The following is a 27,995-nucleotide window of genomic DNA, read 5'->3' on the forward strand; positions in this document are numbered from 1 at the left end:
ACCATTAAGTCTTCCGGCATTGCAGCTGTTCCTGTTTGACAGAATGACTTTATCTGCCGCTGGGGAATTCCTCACTTGGTTTTCCTGGTACAAAGAGCCACAGTCTGGCTCTAGACCCTCCATAATGAGTGTCCTTCCAGCATTCACCTTCCTGCAGCACTCTGCATCCCTTCACCCACCATGCGTCCACCTGGTGACTCATTCTTCAGTATTTTTTCAATAACGGTCACTGTCACACAGATGACTCTCAGCTTGCCCAAAAGGCCACAGAACTGTCATGGATTCCCATCTCCCAACAGGCCCGGGACTTTAAACTATGTACATATCCTGTTAGGGCAGCCTTCCAATTTCCTTAGTAGGTAACCTGGAAGACTGGCCCTGATTTGGGGACAAGGACCGGTGTCTGTGAAAGCTGCCTCTCTAAGCCCTGCACCCAATGCATTATGAGCGCTCTGCCCCATCACGCCGGTGACAGGTGACAACCTCCGAAGTCATTTCACAGTGGAGGTGACAAACTGCTGAGTCCTGCTCTCTTCACAAGGTAGGGCTGGAAAGCGTATGGGATGCAGAAAGACTAATTTGGGAGTGAGGGCTATTTCTGCAGCGTAGCAGTGGGGCTGTGGACAAAAAAAAAAAATCAGACGCAGTGAGAGCCCTGCGGGTCACAAAGGCCATACCCGATGGGGGTGCTCAGTGCTGCCTTATAACCACATGCATGTCCTCATCCAGCCCCGCACCCGCCTGAGGAAGTCCCCTCATCGCAGAGATGAAGATGCTGAAGCAAAATAACAGGCTCGAGTTGTGGCAAAGTGGTCCTGGAAGTTGGATTGAGTCTCTTCCCATTGGAACCCTGAAAGGGGTTACAAGGGGGTGGGAGGAAGGGCAGGGAAGTGAAAGGGACCAAGAACCTAAGATGAAATGCCTTCCTGTGATTCTACCCAGGGCCCCAACACCATCTGCAGGGCTTGTATAAGAACAGCTGCTGACTGGAACTTCCCTGGTGGTCCAGTGGTTAAGAATCCGCTTTCCAATGCAGGGGATGTGGGTTCGATCCCTGGTCGGGGAACTAAGATCCCACATGCTGGAGGGCAACTAAGCCTGCGTGCTGTAGAGCCCACGTGCCACACCTAGAGAGCCCACATGCGGCAACTACTGAGCCCTTGCGCTCTGGAGCTGGCACACCACAACTAGAGAGAAGCCCACGCGCTGCAACTAAGACCAGACACAGCCAAGTAAATCAGTAAATAAATCAATAAAAAAGAACAGCTGCTGACTGAAGGGGCTGGGAGAAGGGATGGATGGCATTCTGAATACCGTGATGGTAGATACATATCAGTATGTGTTTGTCAAAATGCACAGGACCACACAACAGAGTGAGCCCTAGTGGAAACCATAGATCCTAGGTAATAATAACGCATCAATATTGGCTCATCAGTTGTAACAAATGCACCACAAATGCAAGATGCTAATAACAGGGGAGACATATGCCTGGACCTGGGGGTATCCAAGAACTCTCTGTACTACCAGCTCTTCTCTGTAAACCTAACACTGCTCTAAAAATAAAGGCTATTCTTTTTTTTTAAAGGTGACACAACATTGTTTTGCAAATGCAGACATTAGGCAATCAGAATCTGCATGTCCCGTTTTGTTTTTTTTCCTTGGCCATGCCGCACGGCCTGGGGGATCTTAGTTCCCCAACCAGGGCTTGAACCCAGGGCCCTTGCAGTAGAAGCGCAGAGCCCTAACCAATGGACCGCTAGGGAATTCCCTGCAAGTCCTGTTTGAAGGAAGGTGATGTGGCTGAGTGGTAGAAACTTGGTGTACTGAGCCCAAGTGTGATTAAAGACTCTTCCTCCCCGCCCCCCAAAAAGGACCAGAGACGCACTTCATCCGTGTATTTCAACCAGGTATTTTATTGTTCTGGCAACTGCAAAATATACAAATTTCCGACAGGCATCCCCTGTTTGAAAGCTGGCACAGCTTCATCCCAGGTAATTAATTCAGACAAATGTATACAGAACACAGAGAAGTCAGAAATCACACGTAAAAGGCCCCCAAGCCAACCAACTAACAAGACCCAATCTATACAGCTTTCCATCTTCAGGATCCCTTATACATATTAAATAAATAAATAGCACATCTGCTATCAAAATAATAAAAAAATAAATTTCAAGTATTAGAAACGAAAACGTCATTGGCGTGGTTCAAACAGTCTTTCTTCCCCCCGCCCCCAAACGAAGAGCTTCGCCCACGGTCTCAGGACAGAAGAAGGAGAGGGGTGAGCCCACCCCCAAAACAAACACGCAAAGTTAAAAATATTGGTCCCAGATGTTTTTAGGGGGGTGAGGGAGTGAGAGTCAATGGTCGGCGTTGCAGAAGCCCTGAGACCGTGGCTCAGACACACCCTTGTCCACCGCCTCCCTTCTCAGACGTCAGGTCCCTGGTCTCCAGTCTCCCAGCCTCCGCTCTCTCTCCCCATCTCCCCTCCCCACCCATATTGATGTTCTCTCTCCTCACTGAGGCTCCTGAAAACCAAGGTCCCGGGTTAGGCCAAGTGCATCCTTTGTGGATGCACTGATTTCGGGCAGTCAGAGGCAAGGGGGGACACACCTTCACGAAGCCTCCACTCAGATGAGCCACGAGAGTCAAAATTCAGGGTCAGTTCCAACAACCAGAGAAGGAGCCAAAAGGTGGACATAAGAGAGCCATTCTCAAGAGCAGAGCTGCAGGCCCCTCTGTCTAAAAACACAAACCTACACACACACACACACACACACACACACACTCACACACACGTCTGACAAGACAGCGGGAAAGCGAGAAAGTAACCAGTCTTGCACGGCAATGCACAGAGAGACGTCGTCTTGGGAAGATGGCCAGTTAAGGGAAGGGAGGATTTGAATGGTTTTGTGTGAAACTCACAAACCTGGTTGTAGGGTGTCTGAATCGTGTTCCCATTTCTCCTAACCAGAGGAACGTGCATTTTTCTAGAAGCTCCTCTCAAACAGAAACCCCAAAACAACTCCTCTCCCCACTCCCAGCTCCAGCTGTCTAGACGCCCCTGTCCCTACCCCCAGTGACTACTGCACAAGCTAAGAGGGGTAAGGATGTGGGACCCCAAAGCAGAAGGCAGGAAGGGAAGGTGACCTTTGGCACTGGCTTTCAGAGATCCTGAAAAGGGTCATTTGGACAAACTCTACTGCTGAGTCCAAATCCATCCTCCTGGGCCTCGACACCCCCCACCCCACCCCACCCCAGTCCCCGGAGGCCTCAAAGGAAAACCCGCAGGCAGAAACTACAGGTGTTCAGAACCACGTGTCCACAAGCCCTGCCTTGAACCACGCCCCCAAAATGCCACAGGTGCCATGAAGGCAAACGAGGACTCCAGAATCGCCCAAGGCACCCAGCTCCACGCCGGGCACACAGCAGACGCTCGACACAAGCATAGGGAACCGAGCTGAATCCTGCCAGGAGACAGCGGATAGGCAGGCTCTTGGAGGAAGTGGCCGTGAGCGAGGCCTGGCTTGGGTCACTGTCCCCACCAGGGAAACACAGGAGGTGATGAAGGCCCCAGAGGAGGAGGCCAGACCCTCGTTCCGCGGCCGTTTTATGGGGTGAGGGGTCCCTCCCCTCCCCACAGGCTGCCCAACTCCCACATCCTTTCAGAGCTCCAACCCCAAGGGCACAAAATGCAAACATCTAAGTTCCTGAAGGTGTGACTTTCAGGTCATACTCTCTGCCATAAAAAAAGTGCACGAGCCAGCAGCCCCGGGAGAGCCGTGTCCCAGGTGCCTCGAATCCAGGCGGGAGCCTTCCCTGGGAGGCGAGGCCCCGGTGCTCTTTCAGCAACGTATTTCCTCCTGCCTCCGCAGCTAGACGGTCCCACACCATCTTCAGAGGCAGGACACATACCTGGGAGGGTGAGCGACATGCGGAGGGTCGCTGCCTAGCTGACCAGCAGGTCCAGCTCCGGGCTCTCCCGGCCGACCCCAACCTAGCGCGGGCCGAGGGCTCCCTGCAGGAGGCAACGTCCAGGCCGAGAGGCACCAAGAGCCTTCTGAAAGTCTTCAGTGTCCCTTAACCTGCAGCAGCTGAGATCCAGGCCCCCTTTAAGGTTAGGACTCGGGGCAGTGTCATCTCCCCAGCAGGGAAGGTCCAGAAACGAGATGAACAAGCCCACGGGGAGGCGCCGCCGTCCCGCCTCCACTGCACATCGTCCTTCCCGGGCCTCAAGGGGTCCGCGGGGCGCGGGGCCCGAAGGCCAGGGGAGCACAGGCAGGCGGGGGCCCGGTCCTCCTGGAGCAGCAGCCCCTCCTCCACGCCGCCCTCCGGGAGATGTCCTCGGGATCGCTGGCCTTGGGCAGACAGAAGGGCAGGAGCAAAGCTGCGGGAGCGAAAGGGCGGGGCGCCGGCGGGGCTGCGTCAGTGCGTCCTGGAGGCCTCCGCGCCGCTCGGGGAGCCTTTCATGTTCTGCTTTCGGGAGAAAAGACGGGGAAGCCGGTTACCGTTCCTGTTGACTAGGGTTCTAAAGCAAAGACGAAAGCCATGCAATTGAGACGTGTCCCCCTCTCCCCAGCAAAGAACACGGCCCTGAAGAGCATCATCACCAAACAGCAGCCCAGGAACGTGGTGGAGGCTAAGCCCGGGGGTCCCACGGGAGAAGGGCCGGGAGGGGCCCGGACATCTGCCTGTGGGAGGCAGGGAGGCAGGGAGGCAGGGAGGGGAGGGCAGGCAGCTCCTGTGGGTCAGAGCTGTTCTGGGGAGCACTGGGTGCCAGCACCAGGGCCCCCACCCCCACCCCCCACCTGGCTCACGGCCCTTTAGAGCCCAAGGCTACCCTTGCCCCAACCCGGGGAAACTGTTGCTGGCTTCGCTGTCAGGCAGAGGAGGGGGGGTGGTGGTTAAATCTGGAGAAGCATCAGGACTCTCCTCCCAGCAGGGTATACCACAGCCCTAGGGACCTGGGTTCCAGGAACACAGCTCGGACGCCGGAACTCAAACAAGGGAGCCGGGCAGAGAAGGCATGTGTCAGTAAAGCTCTCACCCTGTTCTAATAAAAGCAATCCTACCCAGAAGCCCCAACCCAAAGATGCTGGCCAGTACCAAAACCCCCTTAAAAAATATTTTTCAATCAGCTGGGAACAGATAATGGCTTGCCACCACACAGTAGCAGTCTCTTGACCTACCCTCCCTAACCCACCCTGCAGGAAAGGGAAGCAGAATCTTTAAAAGTGTCCTCTTGCATCCTGAGTGTCTCCACCAAGACTGTCTCAAAGGGGCAGCAGGAAGAGTGGAACCCAGGCAGACAGAAACGTAAGCATCACCAAGGCTCAACTCCCCTCCCGCGTGAACCGGGCGGCTGAGGTGGAGAATCTCTACAGAGGACCATCGCAGGGCTGGCAGCACGGAAGCCAGTGCCTGATCTGAGCCTGCTCTCGGCTGGACTCAGGAGCCCAGGTGACCGACCCTCCGACAACGAGTGCATCAGACAGCCCCCTGTGAGCGGGGTGTCTCCTGGGGAGGCCCCCAGCCTCGCAGCCAGAGAGGACCCAGTCATCCCGTGGGGTCAGAGATGGAGGTGCTGGCTCCCACCCACCCTGGGACATCTCATGCCCAAGGTTGGAGCACCCACGAATGATGGCAATGCAATGATGACACTGGGGACCACAGGCACAGGCCACATCATTCACTCATGGTGCCCCTGGCTCTGGACACATGGGGGATCTCAAGACAATGGGGCTGCTCTTAAAAAACACACAAGTTCTGGGGCACAGGGTGTATGGGGCACAGGGTGTATGAGTCACAGACTTCACAATGGCCAGTCTGCACGCAGACTAAGACGCCCCAAGGGCTGAGATGCCATGACCCAGAGAGACGTGGAGGGGACAGGAGGGCATGCACGGAGCCATTTACCTTTCCAAGGTTAGTAAGGAGAAAACTTTGAGAAAATATGACAGACAGTTCGTCTTTCAAGCATAGTGGGGGGGGGGGAGGAAGAAACATGTTGGGAAAGAAAAACAAAACAAAACATCTTTAGTAGGATTCTCTTCTTAGCGTGCATTTGAAATTTAAAAGTCAAGGATGCATCGTGAGGGCCAGATGGTCCGTTGGCCCCGAGCCCTAGTGCAGCCCCTGGAGAGTGGACTGCAGGGCGGGCGCTGAGTCCCACCTGGCTGTCGTGCCTGTTTTACCAGAGCACCAGCATCACCGCCATCCTCGGGCCACAACCCTAAGACCCCAGGGGCACCCCACTCCCCAGTCTCTAGGCGCTCCTGCTGCCCACGAGGAGAAATCCCCCTGGCCTGTGCAGGAGGGAACACAGACCACAGAGCCCTGGATGTAACCACCAAAGCACAGGGCATCACATCTCCCACAGGAACAGCTACTGTGCACCAGGCACTGACCACATGTCAGGTATCTTGCTAAGTGCTACATCCATATTCTCATCATCAAAACACCTGGACGCTGGGACACCTGAGTGGATGCAGGTGTGATGGGTCCAGAGAACACATTTTTGCTGAACTGAAGGGATTTTGGCTACAGGCATTATTAGCCTTAGAGATGGACAAGTTCAACCTCAGAGGGTTGGGGGATGTGCCTGAATGGCCCCCTCCCAGCAAGAAGATTTCTCTCCTGGCAGCATCAGGCCATGGGTCAGAAGGAACAGGATACACACAGATGCAAAACCGTAAGGTTCCAAACCCAAAGGCTAGTTTTCACACAAGGAGAACTCTTGATCCCAGGGCATCCTGGGTGCAACGCCTGGCGTCAAGGGGGTAACGGACGTGGGACTGTTACCCTTAAAGACTGAACTTAACGGGCAGGCCCACCATTAAATAAACACGTCTCAGCCACGGGAAGCAGCTACAGGGGAGAGGCTGCAAGAACGAGAAAGGAAATTGAACAGCTTGGGGCCGCGCCCCACAGGCTGCAAACGTCAGGTGCCCCGGATAGGCAGGTGAACAGGACCCTGGCTGTTCTGGAAACCGGCAGAGAGAAAACAGCCAGCCTTTGGGACTGGGAGACCCATTCAAGGGCTGGTTCTGCTATGAACCAGCTGGGTAACAGTGGGCGAGAGACTCACCCTCATCTGGGCAACAGGGACGGGAACTGCCTTGCGACCTCCTGGGGTTATTTTAAGGACCAAAGACTCGGGATGTGTACAAGCCGTAAAGTGATGAAATGTATTTCTCAACAGGTGGTACCACCTAGTCCAAGCATGATGCCCAACGGCGCCTATTTTCCAAGAGTAAGCCACGTTTCTGCATGAATTAGTCCAGGTAGCCTAACCAGCGAAAGGGACGTGGGGTGGGTGGGTGTGACTCGTGGCATTGGGGATGATATTTCAGGGTGTCTCTTATTAAAACTCTGCAACATAAAGGCCTCAGTTCCTTCTGGGGCTGGGGGCCACTGGAGCAGAGGAAGCGCTGAATTATCCAGCAGCTGCTAACACTGAACTCTCTGCAGAGAAAAAGCTGCACCCCATCCTGAACGTGACCGTAAATGTCGAGCAGGTTGTGATACAGGACAACCCGATGCAGAATGATGGCTCCCAAACAGACCTCTCCAGAGCCTGGGGGTCCCGGAGCCCCTGAAGGTGGGGGGTCCTTGCCAGGACAGGAGGGAGAGGCTTGGGTCCTCCACTCTTTGTTTTGCAGGTTAGGCTCTGCGTAAACTTTCCTTTCAAAATGACAGGGCTCTCCCGGGAGAGGCCCAGAACTTAAAAGACAACATCACTAGGCACAAACCCAGCTCCCGCCAAAATCTGACTCTAAGAGGGAAAAATTAGATAGACATCCAGCCATCAAGCACTGCAAATACTAACAGTCGTCCCGGCCCTGCGGTGGCCGCGGCAGCAGGAAGATGCACCAAAAACCCGCCGACTTCCTGTATCCTTTTCTGAAAATCCATGAATCCCTTATTCTTCCTCCCATCCCATCTTCCTCCTTCAGATTCCACAGAAACTGGCATTACCCTCAACACTTTAACAGGTAGGAGGCCAAACTGGCAAGCAAGGAGAAAGAGATGCAAAAAGCAAAAGTATTCAGAGAAAAATACTTACAAACAGGCTTTCCCTAGCAAAGGCTGCAGAGAGAAAAGGTGGGAGAGAGAGTCAGTTGAGGGACAGGGTGAGGGCCAAGGTCATCGGGGACCAGGCAGCCTCCACGGGGTCAGAGCCCTGGACCCTCCTGGCCTGGCCAGCCAGTGGCCCTGCACACCGCCCAACCCCCGCCCGGCCGGTCCCCACGGCGTCTGTGACTGCGGCCTCTAACCTTCCAACTATGACCCCACCGTTTACACCAACGCAGGATATCACTGACACACCACTTCAGTTCTCAGTTTTCATAAAAAGCACCTCTGACGTTAGACCTGAAAGGAGCACTAATTAGACATCTCCCAGCCAGTCTACCTCCCTCATTTTAAAAAACAGGGAGACTGAAGGCTGGGGAGGTGACGGAACCTGACAATAAAACCCCAGAGCTGGCGCCAGGAGCAGACACCACCATGTCAGACTCTCAGCACGATCACCCCATTGATCAGCCCTTGGCAGTAGCTGCTGCTCCCCCATGCCACAGATGCGAAAACTGAGGCCTGAAGAGGTTCGATGGCCTGCTGGGGCTGCACAACACCCGCCCCCCGCCACAACACATTTTCAGACAACACACGATTTAAATGAGTTTGGGGGGAAACGCAGGAAGAATTTGTGGGCCTTTAGCACCCAGCTCATTAACAAATCTAATTCAAACCTGAGCCTGTGATTTCCGTGTCAGAGGCCAGGCGGGGCGGGTTGGAGGTGGGGGAGACCACTGGGTGGGACCCGAATTTGTGCCCAGGGATTTCTACGTCTCACATCCTGGCCAGGATTCTCGGGTGTTGTTGAGGAAAAGAGTGGTTTTCTGAAAAAAAATCTTAATGCCCAGTCGCCAGTATCTTTTAGCCTTTCACCATCACAGCGAGTGAAATAACCTAAGACTGAAATCTAATTGGTTTTCTGCTTTGGGGTTTTTTACTGCGTTATAGGAAAAAGTGGCTAATTCCAGGTCCTCCGGCCCGGGTTCCAGCCCGGCCATGCTGGCTCCGTACACGCTCCCAGGGCCCCATCTGACAACAGCTTTTCTCTAACGGGGAACGATGGCAAGGGAGCAAGTCAGGAAGAATACTCAGCGTGGGGACAGAAAAGACGTCCCCGGGACACACAGAAGCCAACAGCCCAGAGCTGGATGGAGACTCCTGAACTGGGGGCTGCCTTCAACTTTTAGAAGAAACTATCCACCAATGTGAATGGATCGCAGACACTCGGCCATTTCTTTGCTCTGCCTGGTTCTGCCCGGGGAAGACCACCTCCCCCAGAACGGGCGTGTGCACGCACAGCCAAGGTCTCAAGGACGGATCCGGGGGTCCCACACTCAGAGCGGCGTCCGTGTCCTCTCCCCGCACACCCCCAAGCGGGCCTGGGTCTGAGGCCGCCGCCGCCCCGCCGGGCACACTCCTTCCCACCAGGCACACTCTCCCCACCCTGCACGAGACTCGACTCGGGAAGGAGAAGGGGGTCAACGCACTTGTCCGGGCAGCTGCGTGGGCACCTCCGGGGGCAGGCAGGTGGGCAGGGCAGCGGAGGTAGAGGCCACATGCTCCTCAAAGCTGTTGATGCGAGGCTTTTTGGTGGGCTCGGGGCTGGCTAGTGGGGTGACACTATTGCGTCTCATGAGCGGGTTAGGTCCCTTCTTTGCATCCTAAGCGAGACAAAGACAAAAGAGAGAAGGCGACAGTTACGAGGAAGGGGAAGTAAATAAGCCAAAAAAAAAAAATCCAAAACCAACCAAACACGTTTCTCTGCTTCTGGATTTCACCGAGACCACAAGCCCGACCACGGTGAACGGCCCTGGACCGAGGGGCTGCTGGCTCGTCCCGTGTCTAGAGCTCGGCAAGAACAAGGGATGATCTCTCCTTCCGAACCCCCTGCCCGATCATTCCAAGACACCCACTCAGACAGACACGATGTTCGCAAAGCAGGCGAGGGAGGAAGAGCAGGACGGTTCTGCACAGACAGTGATGCAGTTACAGCAGGGAAGAGATCAGAAGGACCTTGCTGCCAGCCTCCAAAAACACAGAGGCAGGGGTCCTGGGCGTGAGGCTCGGGCGACCGCTGGGGGCGGCAGGAGGGGCGGGGGGGAGCAGGTGTGGTGCTGGACCCCCTCCCACTGACCTCAAGCCAGGATCTTCACAGCTCCTGCTCCCAGTGAGAACACCCAGCTTAGGACAGGCAACGCAAGCCTCCGCCAGCCAGGAGACCAAAGATGCAGGAAACCGCCAGCGAGGGTCACACACTAGCCTTCCGACCAAGTGACAACTCCGGTGGAGTGGGGACCTCTGAAGTCCCCCAGGGCCTGTCACTCTGTAGCTCGTGGCCCCGGAGCCTGAGCTGGGGTCTGTCTCCATCAAGCCCCTGCCCTGCTCTGAACAGTGAAGCGTTCAGGGGCCACCAGAGCCCAGTTCGGGCCCAACCCCAAGAACCCGGCTGCTGGCAGCCCGGCGGGGAGGCTGCTACTCCCGGAAGGAGGGCAAACACGCATCCCGCCACCCCGGCTCAGGAGGCGCCGTCACAGCCAAGGGGAGCCGTCCGCCTTCGCTTCGCTCAACCAGCCAGGCAACTGCCATGGGAGCTGGGATTTTAATGCCAAAATCTTCTGGCCAAGCTCCTCGGGAACAGGGACAAGAACATCACACTTGGTGTAAAAGAAAGGGTCGGACCGATGCTGGCAGAGCGCTGGAGTTTGACAGTCGGTATAGAGTAAATTCAAACTTTCTTTCACAATGTACACTGGGCAGAACCCTGCGCTGCCCTTGGGAGGCCCAGCCTGGCTGACCACCGAATTCCAGACCCTACCCTAGAGGGGGCGTCAGGTGCGGCCAGGCACTGGGGTCTCCTGGAAAATCATTCCACCCGACATTGCTCCCATGGCTAACTCCCAAATCACAGCTGTGTTTCCCAGTCCCACCCCTTCTTCACTCTTATCGTCTTCGTGGGAATTCGGGACCTGAGTGCATGCACATGACTGAGCTGATCTGTGGGTCCCGTGACTCGAACCTGCAACCGTTTAGCTGCCCCAGAGGACAAGATGACAGTAACCGGGCTACGGTCACGTTTAAAAGAGCAAGAATGTCTTCCTCCTCAACACTCACTGCTCGGGTCAAGTGGTGGGGGAAGAAGCACGGCAAGAAAGAAAAGGAAGCCGATGCCGAGAAGCCACCAGACGGGCAGGGAGGAGCACGCGGATGCCGAGGAAAGGGAGGGCCGTCACGAGGGCCACTGTTCCAAACGAGACAGAATCCACCGACAGACACAGGCAGCCTTTACAAGCAAGCCGCCGGGGTGGGGGTGGGGGGGGTGGCGTCCCAAGTGCTGGCCCCCACTGGTGCCGCCGCTTGGCAGTATCCTTCCCAGAAGGAGGACAGGGCAGGGGTGTGCGGGGGGGGGGGCAGCGAGCTCGCACTCACCTCTGACCTCTCCCGATGCGTGCTCACGGACTCCACGTTCAGGTAGATGGATTCTACTCGGCAGCCTGGGCGAGGGCAGGGAAGAGGTCGGCTGCCGGTTAGAGGGGCCCCGCGCTCACAGCCTCACCGCCACCCCACCGGGGAGACCGGTCTCGGAGGGGCCGCGTCACCACACTCACCGTAAGCGACAGGCGTCAGCTTCAAGACGGCATGAAGGGGGCATTTCAGGTAGGGCATCTCCTCTGAGAAGGAGAGAAGGGCCCACGGTGAGACTGGAGACTTGAGGGGGGACATTCCCAGGCCCCAGTGAGAGCTTCTGCCATGTGGGGACCACGTGCAGAGGCCTCGCTGGGCAGGGTGTCCCCGTGCCCTGCAAGCCGGCCGGCCGGCCTGCTGCTCGAGGCAGGCAGCCCTACGAAGAACAGAACCGAAGCAAACCCAAACCCTCACACAATGAGCTGGAGTTAAAGAGTCAATTTCCCAAACAACTTAGGTGTCAGGATCCACATTTAAGTGTTAAGAGTAACGTCAGAGTTTTCTGGGCTGTTAACTCCTTAGAGGTGGGCTGCCTCTTCCCCACCCGACCCACAGCCCCTGAGACGTGGGGACACAGGGCTTCCGGGAGGCTGGTTCTCGAAGCCATTAAGCCCACCCAGCATCAAACCGCTCGAGTATCTTCCAGGGGCTGCAAGGACGCGCTAGGCGGGGTGGGGGGGGGGGAATGCAGCCTTTCCTCACCCCTGGCAGCAGGCTACCCCAGCTCGAAGGCCAGTTTCCTTTCCCTCTCTCCTGTGGGGGGGCTGTGACTGGCTCCCCACCCCCCTGACCTCCCGGGAGAGGGTGCATCGGAGGACCAGGCACCTGCGCTCTTGTCCAGGAAGTAGGCCAGGAGGCAGCGCAGGACGGCCTGGTGGCAGATGACCAGCACATTCTCCTGCCGCTCCAGCTCCATGATCACCGGCTCCAGGCGCTGGACCAGGTCTTGGTAGGACTGCAAGGCAGAGGAACGGGGCACCGAATTGGAGCAGAAGCCCGGCATCCGTGGCCACACCTCTCCCACTTATAAACCAGAGACCACACGATGGATCCTCCATCAACCTCCTCCCCGCCACCGTCTGTGTGCTGCATCCCTCCCGGGCACTGGGGGACCCACCCCAACTGCCCTCTCCCTCTCACTGCTCCTTCCTGACCCTCACCCTCCACCGGGAAAGTGAGGGAACGGGGCCCTGACACACACTACAGCGCAGAACAGCCCTGAACACGTTACACAGAGTGAAAGACCACAGAGTGTATGATTCCACTGACGTGAAACGTCCAGAACAGGGAACTCCAGGGACAGAACGTAGACTCACAGTTGTCGGGGGCGGGGGAGGAGGAACTGGGACTGACCACTAAAAGGCTGTGGTTTGTTTACAGAGCGATGGAACGTTCTAGAATTAGTGGTGATAGCTGCACAATATTGTGCAATATAAGAAAAACCACTGACCTGTACACTTTGGTTAAAATGGTGACTTTTATATGATGTGACTTTTATCTCAATAAAAGAAAATTGAAAAAGAAGAGGTAGGCCTGTACCTTTAAGACCACCGAGGTTCCCTCCACCCCCGGTCCCCTCTCTCACTAAGCAGGTCCCAGGGAACAAGGGCCTGGGAGGGACCAGGGACAGCGTCCTGGGCTCCAGGGAACTGACACGCTGAGCGGAAGAAAGGACCACAGACGGGAAGCACCCCTGCTGGGTGTCACCAGGCCGAGCCTGCGGAGACCCCAGAGCACCGCCTACAGCTGGACTCTCCATTCAGTGCTGCAGGCAGCTGCTCGCTCAGCCCGAGGGGGCTACACGGCATAAAGGTCCCTCCACCAGCATCGATGGAGTCAGTACAAGTGACCTGCCGACTTGTCTACCATGTCGCCCACGGTCAAGGGGGCCCTCGTGTCCAGTGAATCACCATCCAGGACTGTGTTTCTTTCCTGAATTGTCATGTACGTCATTAGAGAAACACATCTGTCCCTGCTGCTTGTGGGAAACACAACTGTGCTTCTCTTGGGGCTGTTTACAAGGTCCAACTCGGGAAGACTCGATTCAAAGGCAGACGGGCCAGGACGAGCATCGGGACAGGGTAGCGGGGTGGACACGGGGGCCCTTCCTCCCCGGAGTCACCGGTAACGGGTCCCTCCGGGTCCCTAGCAGCCCCCTTCCCCAGCCTCACCAGACACAGCAGCCTCAGAAGGACCAGCTCAGCTCCTTGCCCACAGCCCCCCGGCCACCTGCCCATCACTTGCCCAGCGCACACAGGCCCGAGCCCGAGACGCAGAGGGAGCGGGCGGCACACACCTCCCCGGTGGGGTAGCGGTAGTAGTACTTGTCCTGCTCGCGCAGTGCGTACTCCTCGGGGTAGGTGTCTTTGATCTCCTCGTAGGTCATCTCCTCACAGACACCCTGGCGGGAACACGCAGAGGTCACTTGAGGGAATACCCGCCACGGCCGCCCCGACCTGGCCAGCGCAGCCCCTGCAGGTGGGAAGCTCTCAGGATTCCCCGCGGCTCCCGGCCCCGGACTCACGGCGTCAATCTCGTTGAGCGCCTTCCACTGCTCGTAGGGGAGCTGCAGGGCCTCCGCCGTCTGGATGGTGCTCTTCAGCTGGCTGGTCCACACCTTGAGGTCCTTGAGGTTCTGCTCCTCCACAAACTTGCTCAGGGCATTGGCGAACTGGGGGGGTGGGGGGGGTGGGACGGCGGCCGGGATGAGGGGCTCACGCTGGACCACCAGCTCTGCCCCTCCCTCCCAGAGAAACAGTGCAGGGCCAGTCCCCGTGCACATCGGGGTCGGCCACACTGTCCTCACTGCTGGTGAGGGGGGCCTGGGAGCAGCCACTGCACACGTACCCCCTCCCCTCGGGCACACACACACACACACACACACACACACCCACCCCTCCCCACAGGCTCAGGAGACCCTCCACCCTCCCCAGACACATATATGTACACACACAGACACACGTGCATATATATAACCAGAGGAACACACACAGACATACATGCACATGTACACATGTACACACAAGGACACACGGACACAGGGACACACACACACAGAGACGCACACAGGGACGCACAGCCCCACCCCTCGGTTTCCTGCCCCATCCCCGCACTCCTCCTACCTTCCTGCCCCTGCTGGACAGGCCCGAGTCCCCTCCGATCTTGCCCTGGAGGTTGTGCTCGCTCTCCCCGTGCCGGCACAGGTAGATGGTGCGGGGCTGCACATGGATGTTCATCAGGTAGTACACGATGCGGCTCTGGATGTGGTCCTGGACCCTGTTCACCAGGAACCGCCGGCCCACGTCGATCACCTTGATCAGCGACAGGTCCCTGCACAGGAGGGCGACCAGCGGATCAGAACACTGGACAGCACAGCACAGCACAGCCCCGCCCCCGCCCCAGCCCCACTGCCGAGACTCAGCCCCAACTGATCCGCAGTGTCAGCTCCTGGGGACACGGATGGAACCTCTCTTCTCTGAGAGTCAGGGGGTCTGAGTCTGTAATTCCCGCAGAGGAGTGAGTGCTGGAGAGGCTGGCTGGCCTCCCAGAGCACAGGGAAAGAAAAGCAAGAGGATGGAAAAGAAAGCAAGGGAAATACCAAAGGACAGGAGCAAGATGGGGCTCAAATATTCACTTTCCACACTTGTACACAATGTCTAAAGCACCAAATATGTCATCAAGAGTTTTTTTTAAGATACTTAAAAAGAGAGTTTATAAAAGTATCCAGGAGCAAATGCTTCGTGGGAACATGAAGAATAATATTCAAAGCCCTAAAGTAGGTGGCTCGGATGGTCACCTCTTAGGAATTACCTGTCACATTTATCGGGGTCGAGGGGCTGGTAGCTGGCTTCATAGCAATTAATTCTCTTCATGAAATCGTCCATAGCTTCTGCTGAGTTGCAGTCTTTGTAATCCGGGCTGGAGATTTTCACTTCCTGTAACACCACAAAGAGGCAGCTGATGAATCACGCTGGAAGGCTTTCTGCTTAGAATGAAGCAGGATTTGGGGCTCGCAAACGGGGAAAAGCACAGACGGGCTCAGAATGATGATGACCCTAGCCAGCGTTTTAAGAGAAAAAAAAGAGATACGGCTGGGCGCTGAGTCATAACCCCATGCTTCCACGGGGAGAGCACCCAGGGTAGACAGAGCCTCTCAGCCTGGAAGGGCGAACACAGGAAATCCACGCGGATTCTAATGAACCCCTCTGAAAGGGCCCGGATTCGGGATCAATCCAGTAGTCAGGTCACCAGCAGACAACCCAGCCTTCAATTCAGCTGAGCTCCCCATAAGCACCTACAGCGTTCACCCCACCAAGCGGAGGTTGTCCGTAAGCAAAAGTGCACCGGGAGGTGCTGGCGATGCCCTGGTCCCACGTGCCAGGCAGGATTCTTCCTCCACTGCCCAGAGGTGGGGGCAGCACGAACTTGTCACCGGTGGATGACAAGTGGATGCTTCTCCACCTGGACTGCGTGTCCAGTCCTGCCCAAGGCTTGCTCTCATGGGACAGAGACGGAGGAGAAATGCCCCTCGGGCCTGCCATCCCCTATAACTGAACATTAGGCCTGAGCAACCTGGCAGGTTTCAGGGAAACCCAGGATTTGTTAATGCATGTGCTCTTTTCGTCCTCAACAAGGACCACAACCATAAAAGAGAGGCAGGCACGCTGCAAAATCCGAGTTCAGCGGGGAGTTTCATGGGTGCACGGTTACGGTCAGGGAAGATGAAAAAGTTCTGGAGGTGAATGGTGGGGATGGTTTCCCGACAATGTGAATGTGCTGAGTGTCACGGAGCTGAACACTTAAAAATGGTCAAAATGGTACCTTTTATATTATGTATATTTTAGCACAATTAAAAAAAAAAATCTCAGTTCACAAACCCCTTTCTCCAGCACAGCCTTTGCATAAAAAGCACAACAGAAAGGCCTAAAAACTGCAAAGTTGCTTTGAGGCTTCATCAGAGAAAGAGATCCCTGAACACGGAGGGTCGGGGCAAACAGATCCACGGATTCACAGGGGATGAGACAGAGTTTCTGGCCAAAGCGAGTGTAGACGGCTCACTGGGGAAAAACGATTCTGCAGCTGCACTCTGCTTCCCTACCAAGTGGAAATGGTAGAACCAAACCAAAGAAATACAGCAAAACCCTTTGTTTAGAGCATGGCAACTTCTGTTTCCTCATACCCTGAGCCTCTTCCTTTGGGGCCACTGAAACCAAGCTGGACTGATTTTCTACCATTTCAATAGCTCTTCCTGAAATATGAACTCATTTCTGAGAAATGCGTGTAAATATTCCCACTGCCTTGGAGAAAAGGCCCAACACCAAAAGCTAACTAACTCCCAGCATCCCTTTAAAGGATGCACACTTGTATATGGTCAAACTCTAGCATTCCCTGTAGAAGTGTCGGACCAGCTTTTCTTTACAGGTAACATCTTACTCTGATGTATTTAAGCTGGAGAAGAAATTATCTACAATATAAGAAACGGAACTGCGGTGAAGTCTTCATAGTAACCGTTTCTGTTTATGATCTATTGCTATCAAATAAAATTTAAGAATTAATCAAATTAAACTGCCAATTACCCTCAGTTTACCCGGGCAACTTCCCCTTGGTACAGGGAGAGGAGCAGGAAGATAGTTTAACCACCCACATTCTTCCCAAATTTGGGAATTCTGCCTTCTGTCTGCTGAGTCCCACGTGCTTTTGTCAATACACAACCATTCTTACCTACCAGGGGCCTTTACAGCAAGAGACCAGCCTGCTACCTCCTTTCCATCTGGAGGGGTGAGCTGCTCTTTGCCCTAAGCAGCCCCATCACCCCCCAACTGCCAAGCTCCTGCCACCAACAGAAGCTGTTCGAGGTCCCCCAATTCCTCTCTTATGTCCCACAAAGACAGCTTTCTGCCAACCGTCTGAAAGGACCTTGATAAAGCCAGTCCAAGTCATAAATGTGCTTTTAAGTTAAATACCGCTCTGTACTTCTGACCCCGCCCTGATCCCTCCTCAGACAAAATCAACAACCAGCTGGGACAGCCAGCTCGTTCTCAGGGTGGCTTCTCTGGGCTGACCCAGTCCCTCACTTTTCTCAGATTAGCACACTACAAAGGGTCTTACCATGATGTTGGAGGCCACAACTGTAGGATCATCACACACAGACTCAATGAAAAACACCTGGGACGAAGCAAGACAGAAACGCTAAGAAACAACAAATGTCGTAACACAAAGGGCCAACTTTGGTATCACTGTGATGTCACTACCATGATGGAGCAGAAAGGACCCCACTCATAAATCCCCAAATACAGAAAAAGGAACCAGCCACTCAGTCCTGAGTCCTCCGCCCCCGCCCCCAACAGAGGGATGCTCTCCCTCCCCCTCCCTAGTCGCTGTGACCCTAAGAGCCCCCGCCAGCCAGGCCCAATCTGTAGGCAGCAAAACCCAGGCAGCGGGAGGGGAAGGCCCGAGCACGGAGCACAGGAGCTCCAGACACGGGAACCAGCCGATCCCTCCGGGGCTTCCCTTGCTCCTGAGCGCTCCAAGGCGAGACAAGAAATCAGGCTCACCTTGAAATCATTTTCTTTGGCAAAATGAAGGATCATGTGTCTCCTCTCTCGAGTAGTATTGGTGGCATCAAAAACCTGGCAGGGAGAAAGAAGGGCAGTGAAGAGAGCCCAGTTGGAGTTGAACAGTGTTTACCAAACCACCAGAGGTGAGGCCTGGCACTTCCTGGGGCTCCAGGAGAGACCTCACCCTCCCAGGTCCCCCACTGCCTCCTGCACTCAAGGATGGAAGGGGAGGGGTGGGAATAGAACTTAAAGCAAAGGAACAACAGCCATACGCAGGGGAGGGAGCCCAAGGAAGGGACACTGGCTCCCTCGGCTGCAGCCGCCCCGGGTCCAGCTGCCTGTGCCCCCGAGTCCGCCCGACGATCACCTTCCTCCCGAGTCCCTGTGCTGCCCTTGCCCCCTGCTTCCCTCACAGCTCAGGCCAGACACCCGTCCCCACTGGAGATGTCCCCACACAGCTCTGTCTACATTCCCCTCCCCCGCAGGGCACCATCCCGCTGGGATCGGGGACAGGGCTTATACTCCAGGCTTACCGCAATTTGGCCCCCTTCCTTCGTCAGGTAACTTTTGACATCTCTCAAGGCAGCCAGCGCACACTGCCTGCAACACACAGAAAGAGCATGGGCGCGTCAGAGCCGGGCCATCGCAGGGGGACGCGCAGGCACCCCCAATTCACCCCAACGAGCAGGGTGACCTGTGATTCTACTGCTAAACTGCCCAGGCAGGCGGGACCGTCAGGCCCGAGGCCCCCGATGGGGGCCCCGCACACAGGGCTGCAGCACTTGGGACTCAGCCTCGTGCCGGCTGCACACTGAAATTCCCCTGGGAGCTTTCAAAACACGGATGCCCAGGTCCTGCCCACAAATGCCCACTGTACCCATCTGGGCAGGGCTGTGCCCAGCTCCCAAGTGATTCTAAAGTGCAGCTGTCACACTCTGGTTCCCTGGTCACTTTGAGCTGAAAAGAAAATCCTTTTCCAACGTAAACAGATGATTTTCCAGGAAAATGATTTAGTTCACTCCTAATGAGATGTTGTTGTCGGTCAGCGGGATCAGTGAGGCTCAGAGGCCGAGGGGCCCACGCTGATACACAAGGAGGGGGACCAGCTGCCTCTCTCTCACCCAACCTGGCGCTACGGAGCGCCCGTCCCCCTCTGCCCACCGCAGCCCGGGCCTCACTTGCGGACTTTCATGGCCTCCTCGTTGTCAGGGCGGAAGAAGTTGTAGGAGCTGTACTGCTTCACGGCCTCCCGGCGGTACTCGCCCACGTTGAACACTGGATGGAAAAGAAAGGCCCCTTAGCTGACCACGCTGACCACTAGAAGGGCCTCTCATGGTCAGGATCGCTCTTTCCAGAAAAGAAAAGCAAGCCAGCACACGACTTGAATAAGATCCCGATAAGACCCGGAAACCAGACAGTGGGCTCCGCGTCCTGTGCCAGCATCGCTTGGCCTGGAAGGCTGCCCAGCTCCCCCAGACCCAGCACCCTGCTTCTCCGGGGTCGCCTCCCACGGCCCAGCCTGCAGGCCGGCCTCTCCAGGCAGGGGCTGGAGCCTGAGCCTGAGAGCAGGTGGCAGCCGCAGGCCTAGTGAAAATCGGGGTCATGATGTCCGCCAACGCACTGGGAGTGGGGGGAGTGAGGGCTCATACCCATGGCCGGGGCCACAGCAGCCATTCTGCAGATCAGCAGCCCGCACCCAGGGTGGGCAGTGGGTGCTGAGCCAGCGCTTAGTGTAGGAAGCACTGCGCTGGGCACAGGGCGGGGTGGGCAGCAAATGTGAAAAATCAGTCCCCGTGCTCAACACCCCCCGTGTAGGTGGGAAGACCAGGCGAAGATTCGCAAAAATATAACCAATAGTACAGAGCACTTTATGACGGTCAGTGGAGGAGTGTCACAACTAAGGGCTTGGGGAACTTAAAGGAAAAGATCCGCACAGACTGCGGTGGTCAGAGAAGGCTTCTTGGAGGAGGTGAGGGCTGAGCTGGGCAGGACGCAGGGCAGTGGGAACCAGAGAGCAGCCAGTGACAAGAGACCCCCCCCCCCCCATACACAGCAGGGTGTGCATACAGGGTGGTGGGCGGCACAGCCGGAAAGGAAAGTGTGTCCCTCGACTACAGGGACAGCACCCTCCAGATGGCCCTGCAAAGAGAGTCCCAGCAGCTGGAGAGGGAAAGGCCATTCTTTTTTGGGGGGGCGGTCATGGCAAGCGGGAGGGTGCCCTCAGCCTGACAGCCCCGGCCTGGAGGCGCAGGCTCACCTTTCGTGGGGACGCCAATCCAGTTGAGGTAGCGGGTCAGCTTCTTGGAGATGTACGTCTTCCCCCGGGCGGGGAGGCCCACCATGACAATCACCGTTGGGGAGTTGGTGAGCTTCGGCCCACAGGCTGGGGAGAGCAACACAGAAAGGGCCATGAATAAAGCAGCCAGCGGGGCCCACAACAGGCTTTAAAGAATTCCACGGGGGACTTTTCCCTGGCAGTCCAGCAGTTAAGACTCCGTGCTCCCAATGCAGGCGGCATGGGTTCGATCCCTGGTCAGGGAGCTAAGATCCTGCAAGCCTCACGGTGTGGCAAAAAAGAAAAGAAAAGAAAGAATTCCATGGACACACGGCTTTCATTCCCACCTTGAAGCCCCTACATTTTACAATCCAGCGGGACTGGGCCCCTGGTGGCCAGAACCCTTGGTCACACAGCTCTCTCTTGCTCTGAGGTCCACACGGCAGGGATCCCAAATTCCCAGCCTGACACCTGAGGGCCCAAAACCCAGCCAGGAACCAATTACTAACCCCAGAGCAGAAAGCACCCCTGGGGGTGTAAGGTTCACCAATGATGATGAGGTTATCAGTAGGAGAGGTTGTTTCAGATGCAATATAACATGTAAATCGAGGCGGCAAGTAGGAGCCCTGGGGGGCGGGGCCCCAGCGGTGGCCAAATTACAGACAGAAGCCTATTGCCTATTTCCCCACCGCCATGCACGAAGTCTGCATGGCCTTCCTAAAATAAGTAATTTTTAAAAGGCAATTTTCACAAGTAAGAGTTTATCAAATGGAAGTAGGTCAGGGACCCGGAAGGCTGACTCCCACAAATTTATCTGTCCCTGAGACTCTCCTGCCCTTTCCTCCTCCTCCCCTTCCAAGTTCAGGCTGACACCAGGTCACATGGGCCCCGGCAGGGCCCCCGGAAACCCAGAGGGTCTTGCCTGTGAATCCCCTCCTGACTTCGCTGCTGAACCACTGTCCCATGTTCCTCAGAATCTCAACAAAACAGCAGGGAGTGAGGTTTTCACTGGGTTTGAAGAAAGCAGTCCAAAGAACCCTGTTCTGGACATTTCAGGGGCAGTGTTTCCTTGGCTGGTGTCTTGCCCCTGAGATTCTCCGGCATCCTGGTGACGCGAGTGCTCTCGAGCCTGGGGCTGCCCATGGGAGCCAGAGACCAGCCGTCTGCCCTCCCCCTGACCAGCAGAGGGGAGGCAGGGAGGGCCGCCAGGCCACTGACAGCACAGGCTTGAGGAGACGCCTCCTCTTGAGCTGGACACCCCAACACAGCCCCGTGATGCTGGGCCTGGGGGCCAAACTGAGGTCACGTGTCCAAACACTGGCGATGCTGTTCCAGGGTCTACCCCTGGACCTGCAGGCTGGGGCCACAGAGGCAGCAAGCACCGCACACAGGGGCTGTGTCTCCTTTCATGTTTCTAGACCGTCGGTGACCTTCTCCACGCAGAGCGAGGAGGAGGAGGCCAGGAGACACTAGGGAGCCACAGAAACCCTTGGCTGGGATTCCCCAGCAGCCATCGGCCGGGAACAAACAGGTTCCTAGAAAACAGAGGCCATTTCCCTGCCCTGCGTGAGCACACGAGTGGGGCAAAGAAGTACCCGTCAGCCATGTGTCACTCTGGCAACTGCAGGTGACACATGAGAAAGTGAAAGTGTCCTCGCTTGTGCCTGGAAACAATACTTATTTTGCTCACCCTTCCCCCAAGCCACCGGTTTTCCCCTGGTCTTATCTGATGTCCCCACGTGCCACTGCTCTCAAGAGCATCCAGACACACACAGAGACAGACGTGCACGCGCACACACACACACACTCTCAGCTGTGCACATACATGGAATACTTTTGTTGGACTCATGCCAAGGAAACAGAGACAGAGGCTGACCGATTTATCAAATTGGGGATTACTTCTATATCCACTAATCGTATGCGCAAATCTCCTCTGGCAGTAGACACTTTGGGAGGAAAAAAAAAAAAAACCATAAAGACATGGCAGAGTACATATCTGAAGCCAAAAATTCAAGCTGGATCTCAAACCCAAACAAACCATCCCTCCTTTGTCTGGCGAAGCAGAAATGATTCCTCTCTTCCTTTGGCTTCTTGCATGAGATTCAGAGAGCTGCCAGAGGGATGGCCAAAGGTGCCTGCAGCTGCCCCTCCGCGCAAGGGTCCCCAAGAGAGAAGGGAAACCACAAAACCTTGTGGCTAAACCTTCCGGTTTTACTCTTCTTCATTCCTGCCCCCTCTTTTTTTAAACTCACAACACAGCTCAAGTGCTTTCATGGTCCTATAATCACCTGCCTCTGCTTCAGTTCCCCTCTGACTCTCAGTTTCTTTTTTTCTGCAGACCTTTTTAACCCTCCCACCTCTCATACCTTCCTCCCTGGAGCTCTGCCTTTTCATCTTCCTCCCCAACAGCACAGGGGTTTTCACAAGATTTTCCAAAAAGTACTTGTGTGTAAGGGGATACACAGAGGTTAGAGGGGTAAAGAAGCAATCGTCTGAAGCCCCTGGACAGAGGCTGCATTCGCAGGTTCCAATTCCAGCCCTGCTCCCTGACTGAGCTGCTAACCTCTCTGATCGATGTAACCCACTGCCTCAAGCAGGCAGGACAGCTGTCCTGGCCCACGGTACAGACACCACAACACAGGCTCAGAAAATAAAAGAAACCAATGGAAGACACTTTGCCACTGCTCCCATACCTCCTGCAAGCTTTCTTCTACTCAGAGGCGCTCCAAAATGTTAACCTCAAAAAGATGCCACATCACTTGTGCTCTTTCCCTACGAGTTGGTAAGTCATGTTTCAGTGCCGAGTTTCAGGGAAACTAATGGAAGACCGACGGCCAAGCTGCAGCTGTAGACAGGGCCAGTGCTCAGGATGGCCCCATGGAAGTTCCACGGCCGCGTGTCTACAGTAACCATGGCAACCTGCTCCCCGGCCGCAGCCAGGCAAGGGCAAACCACATGCTGCACAGGAAGCCCTGCTGTGACCCTGCGGTGATGCCACTGCCCAAGAAGGGTTCTCTGGGGAATGGGTCCATGTGATTGGCCCTGGACAGTGCTCCGCTGGACACAAACCCTCTCCTGAGATCACACCAGCCCAGAGAGTCTGCTTGGTCCGTGTTAAGAATACACATCTAGGGACTTCCTTGGCGGCCCAGTTGTTGAGACTTCGCCTTCTGATGCAGGGTGTGTGGGTTTGATCCCTGGTCAGGAAGCTAAGATCCCACATGCCTCACGGCCAAAAGAGCAAAACATAAATCAGAAGCAATATTGCAACAAATTCAATAAAGACTTTAAAAATGGTCCACATCAAAAAAAAAAAAAAAATCTTTAAAAAAACAAAACAAAACATCTAAGTGAACTTGCCCCAGGCAGGTGGGCTGAGGCTCTGCGGGGTAGGGAGACCCCAGCTCAGCAAAATCTCTTTTCAAAGCTCTTCTGGACTATGTGGTGGATGCCAAACTCATTCATTGCTTTGCACGCACATTTTAACTCGCGCCTAACCTTTGTGCAGCGAACGGCCCTCCCAACCCGACACGCTCTCTGGCAGAGAGCGAGGGATGGGCATTTTAGTGAATCAGTTGACAACACAAAAGCATGGTGGCTGAGAGGGTCTAGAGCCAAGCAGAGTTCAAAGCCGGGCCCTGGCGCTTCCTCGGGCCGTGGACAAGTTACTTGATCTCTCAGGGTCTCGGTTTTCCCTTTCTGTGAAATGCAGGGATGCTTCATAAAGGTTCTCGGGAGGATTAATCACAAGATAATATGTGTAAGATACTTGCTACGTTGGCCTCCATCAGCCATTAAGGCTTCATCATCCCAGACACGAGGGAACTAGGACCCACAAGTGAAGGAGGTCCCCCTGCACAGGCGGTGAGGGACAGACCTGGGGCTCACCTCGGTCTTTCTCACCCGAAATCCTTCAATCCCTCCTTCCTCAATCAGCGGTTCTCAACCAGTGGCTGAACCTAAGAAGTTTTTTAAAACCAGGAGGCCCGGGCCCCACCTGCAGCAATTCTAACTTGGTGTGGGGTACCAGCATGCATTTTTTTTCCAAAGTCTCCCCCAAATGATTTTAATGTGAAGTCAGGGCCAAGAATCACCTCTATAAATTATAGTGGCCACCCAAGGATAAGGTCAGGATTTCTCTGGAAGGTTTCCTTCCCTTCCTTCCCTCTTTAAGTTGGAAAACCATCAGTGGAGCTAAGCCCCTGCTGAGATGAAACCTTCTCTCAGCAGACAGTACACAACCTACTTTACAGAGATGAGGAAACTGGATTCTGAGTGGGGAAACGATAAGTAGGTCCAGACCTGTACACAGAACTCTCAGCTTTCTGTGATGACAAACAGAAAGGATCACCAGCTCTTGCCAGTCGAGAATTTACTTCCTTGTCCATTTAGCTGATTCACCAAGTCAGTAAGTCTCCCTGAGTTACGGTCTGCACTTGAAGGAAGCTGCAGGTTTTGTAAGAAGCATTTACCGCCATGAAGGTGTAGCAACGGGGCCCCTAACCGATGTGTTTCAGAGGTGGAAATACCACCAAACGAATCAATCTGGGGCTCTGTACCATGCTTGTTTGAGTGTTCTTTATATATCAGCAGTAGTGTTTCCCCTGCCCTCTTGTAGTTTTCACATCTCAGAGGAGGCTGCTGTAGACCCCCAACTAGGACAGCACTCAGAACGACGGGAACAGGTTCAGAAGGGAGAAAATCCACCCAATGTTCCAAATGCCATGAAAGAAGGGGGGAGGGGCAGGGAATCTGGAAAGACGCCAAGAAGGGATACCCTCTCTTCGCTATTGGACGAGAGACAAATGTGACTATATAAACAGAGACAGACACTGCTACTTAAAATAATGGCATGCAAGCAGTAAATATCCAGGGTACAGATATTTTCATAAGAAAAAAACATAACCCCACAGCCACATGCAAGGATTCCAGGAGTGGGCGGGGACAGGAGACTTAATCCATCAGCTTTAGCAAGCCCCCCCCCACCTCAAGCCGTGAATTGTTCCGACAGGGATTTTCAGGCAAATCTCTCATCTGCGTGTGAGACGTGCAGACTGATAGATTCTAATGGATGGGTCCCTGCAGCCTGGAGGAAAAGCATGGCTGCATACTTGTGTCTCTCACAATCACGCGGCTGAGCGGATGCCAGCCAATCTCAGCACCCCGGCACCGGCTGGACCTCCCAGTCCTCACCCCACCGTGAACCCCAGGGGACGACTAAATGTGTGTGTGCATTTGTATGCACATACATACAGGCGTTTAGAGAACCAACCCATATTTGTATGACCCATTACAGTTTACCGAGCACTCCATAAATATCTTTTATTCAAAAGTCAAAAAGGCTGGGGCTGTTTCTGCATCTCGCCATCTCCCTCAGGATTTCAGGCGGGGCATTCCTCACTACCAATAGGTTTTACAGAAATACAACCGGACCGTGGTCAGCCTGTTCAGCGAGCTATGTAAGAGCATACCTGAAAGGCCGGCGGAACAAGACATCTGCAAGGCCCCCAGTCCTCGGCTACCTCGTAAAGAAGCCTAGCTGTCCTTCAGGCTCCTGTAGCCTGCTGGACCTGAGGGGTCAAGCTGGTGGAGGAGCCCCCCCCACCCCCAGTGTGGGGAGCACCTGGCCAGGTCCCCATCAACAGGACGACCTAGGAGCACCCCGGGGCCAGCTCTCCCAACCTCCTGGGGCAGGTCCGGGGTTGGTGGGGGGCGGGGGGGGGTGTGTGATTCACACCCGGGCAAAGCCTGGGGAGAGGAGCTGTCACCGTGGCCTTGGTGACCATCCCCTGAAAAACGTGACAGCAGAGAAGGTCAGCAGGCCACCTAGTGCTCAGGCTCTGTGGATACCTAAAAGCCACCTGGAGGGTTTGCACCTGGGAGCCCACGTTTACCTCTCAGGCAACCTGACCTGACCTGGAGCAAAACACCACTGTCTTGGCCTGGCCACCTGATAGGCTCCTGGGCGGGTTCCCTGGAGGAGTGGTGTCGCCTTCAAACCACCCTTTTAAGAGGTGGCTCTCTCCCTGGCTGGGGACGGAGCCCAAGGTAAACCTTCCCAAAGCATTTATGGGCCACCGCGGACAGTGCGAGGAGGTGAACTGCCAGCAAACTCCGAGCTCAGTGAGTGTCTGTGCGCGCGCGCGCACGTGGGAAACGTTGCCAACTGTGCAGTCACCCATCCGCAGAACCCCCACCCAAAACCTGCACAAAGGCTTGGTTCCAGACAGCTCTCTTGTAGGACCCAGCACAGGAGCTAGAGGTGGGAGCGGGCAAAGGAAGAGAGGAGGGAGGAAGACAGCAGTAAAGACAGAGAAGACAGAGGTAAAGAAGAGAACTAGAGAGAGGAGATTAGAAATTCATAGAAAGGAGGAAAGAAAAACAGGAGATATATAAAGAGAAAGAAACATATAGAAAGATGGAGTGAGCGGGGGTGGAAATATAGAGATTGAGAGATAAATATATAGGAGGGAAAGGCGAGATGGAAAGAGGTAAAAAGGAGGGAGGGAAGGAGGGGGAGAGAGAGGAGGGGAGGTAGCGACGGACAGAGAAAGGGGGCTGAGACCCGAGGAGGCGCGGTGGGCGCCCGGGAGCGGGGCCCGGGCCGGGGAACACGCCGGCGTCCCTTCCCACGCCTCCCCAAAGCGGAGACTTTCTGCCGCTCTCCGCGCCTCCCGTCCCGTGCGCTCGCCGTTTCCGGGTCCCTCTGCGCTCCCGGCGCGAGCGGAGTGGAGCTCCGCGGAGACCCCGGGCCGGGCCACAGCGCCCCTGACGCCGGCCAGGGTAGGCGCAGCGCCCGCGCCGTCCCCGCCTCGCGCCGAGGCCGGCGGGGAGGAGCTGGGGGCGCCTGGGCCGGGCCTCGGGGACGGCGTGGAGGGCGGCGCCCGGCCCGCCCGAGCGCGCCGGAGGAGGGGAGCCGGCACAAAAGCGCCCGGCCGGCGCCCGCCACACAATGGCCTCGCTGTCCACACGGCGCGCCCTCCCCGGCAGCCCGGCCCCGCGCACGTCTGCACTCACATCTGGGCAACGAGGGGCGGTGGTCGACCGGGATCCAGATCTTCTGCACCCGGCTCTGAGTCAGCTCCAAGGGCATCTTCTCAGCCAAGACTCGGCGGCCCTCCGCCCCTTCTGAAGAATTCGGACTTGGGGAGGAGAGCGATCTGGAGACCCCCGAAACAAAGGGGGGAGGGGGTGCGTGCGCGAGAGCGCGGCTTTTTGGAAACGTGCTTTGTGCTAAATCACGGACGCTCGCCCGAGGCGTGAGGCTCCCAGAGAGGGGCGGGAGGGCTGGGGCTGCACCCGCAGCTCCCGCAGGGCTGGACTCTTCCGCTCGGGAAGCCCCGGGATGCTCGGAGCGCCGTGACAGCCGCGGTCCCCGTGTGCCGGCTCGAGTGCGCCGCGGTCCCCACCAACTCGCCTCCTCTCTGGCTCTGCTGGGATGCCCAGCGCTCCTCCCGGGCTTTTAAGAATCCGGGCCGGCAGAGACGCACACGTCAGCCCCGGGGCGGGGACGCATTCCTCGTGTTCCATCCCCCTTTCACGTGGAAGGAGGGTGGCCCAGCCAGGAGACAGCCTGCTGGCGCCCCCTGCAGGCCGGCGACATCGGCGCGCCCGGCTACTGAGGTCCC

At 56.0% G+C, this 27,995-nt stretch overlaps 1 protein-coding gene across 4 annotated transcripts; it reads right to left on the reverse strand.

Moving 5' to 3' along the window:
• Positions 1-1,893: 1,893 nt before the first annotated feature.
• PFKFB3 (6-phosphofructo-2-kinase/fructose-2,6-biphosphatase 3) lies at positions 1,894-27,797 on the reverse strand. Of its 4 annotated transcripts, XM_059912141.1 has the most exons (16): positions 27,385-27,550; positions 20,350-20,475; positions 19,271-19,367; positions 18,626-18,692; positions 18,090-18,164; positions 17,644-17,700; positions 15,346-15,470; positions 14,658-14,865; positions 14,060-14,206; positions 13,832-13,936; positions 12,361-12,490; positions 11,679-11,741; positions 11,500-11,564; positions 9,561-9,734; positions 8,063-8,085; positions 1,894-4,473 (listed from the first exon to the last, which is right to left on the reverse strand). In XM_059912141.1, exons 1-16 carry the CDS (start codon positions 27,458-27,460, stop codon positions 4,464-4,466), a joined length of 1,548 nt encoding a protein of 515 aa, XP_059768124.1. In that variant the 5' UTR covers positions 27,461-27,550; the 3' UTR covers positions 1,894-4,463. The 4 variants fall into 4 exon arrangements, with proteins under 4 accessions (XP_059768124.1, XP_059768129.1, XP_059768122.1 ...); XM_059912146.1 differs by lacking the exon at positions 8,063-8,085 and having other exon boundaries at positions 27,385-27,797; XM_059912139.1 differs by lacking the exon at positions 8,063-8,085 and having other exon boundaries at positions 1,894-4,470.
• Between the last annotated feature and the right edge of the window lie 198 nt (positions 27,798-27,995).

This window comes from Balaenoptera ricei, chromosome 2 (assembly GCF_028023285.1).
Source record: "Balaenoptera ricei isolate mBalRic1 chromosome 2, mBalRic1.hap2, whole genome shotgun sequence".
NCBI lineage: Eukaryota > Metazoa > Chordata > Mammalia > Artiodactyla > Balaenopteridae > Balaenoptera > Balaenoptera ricei.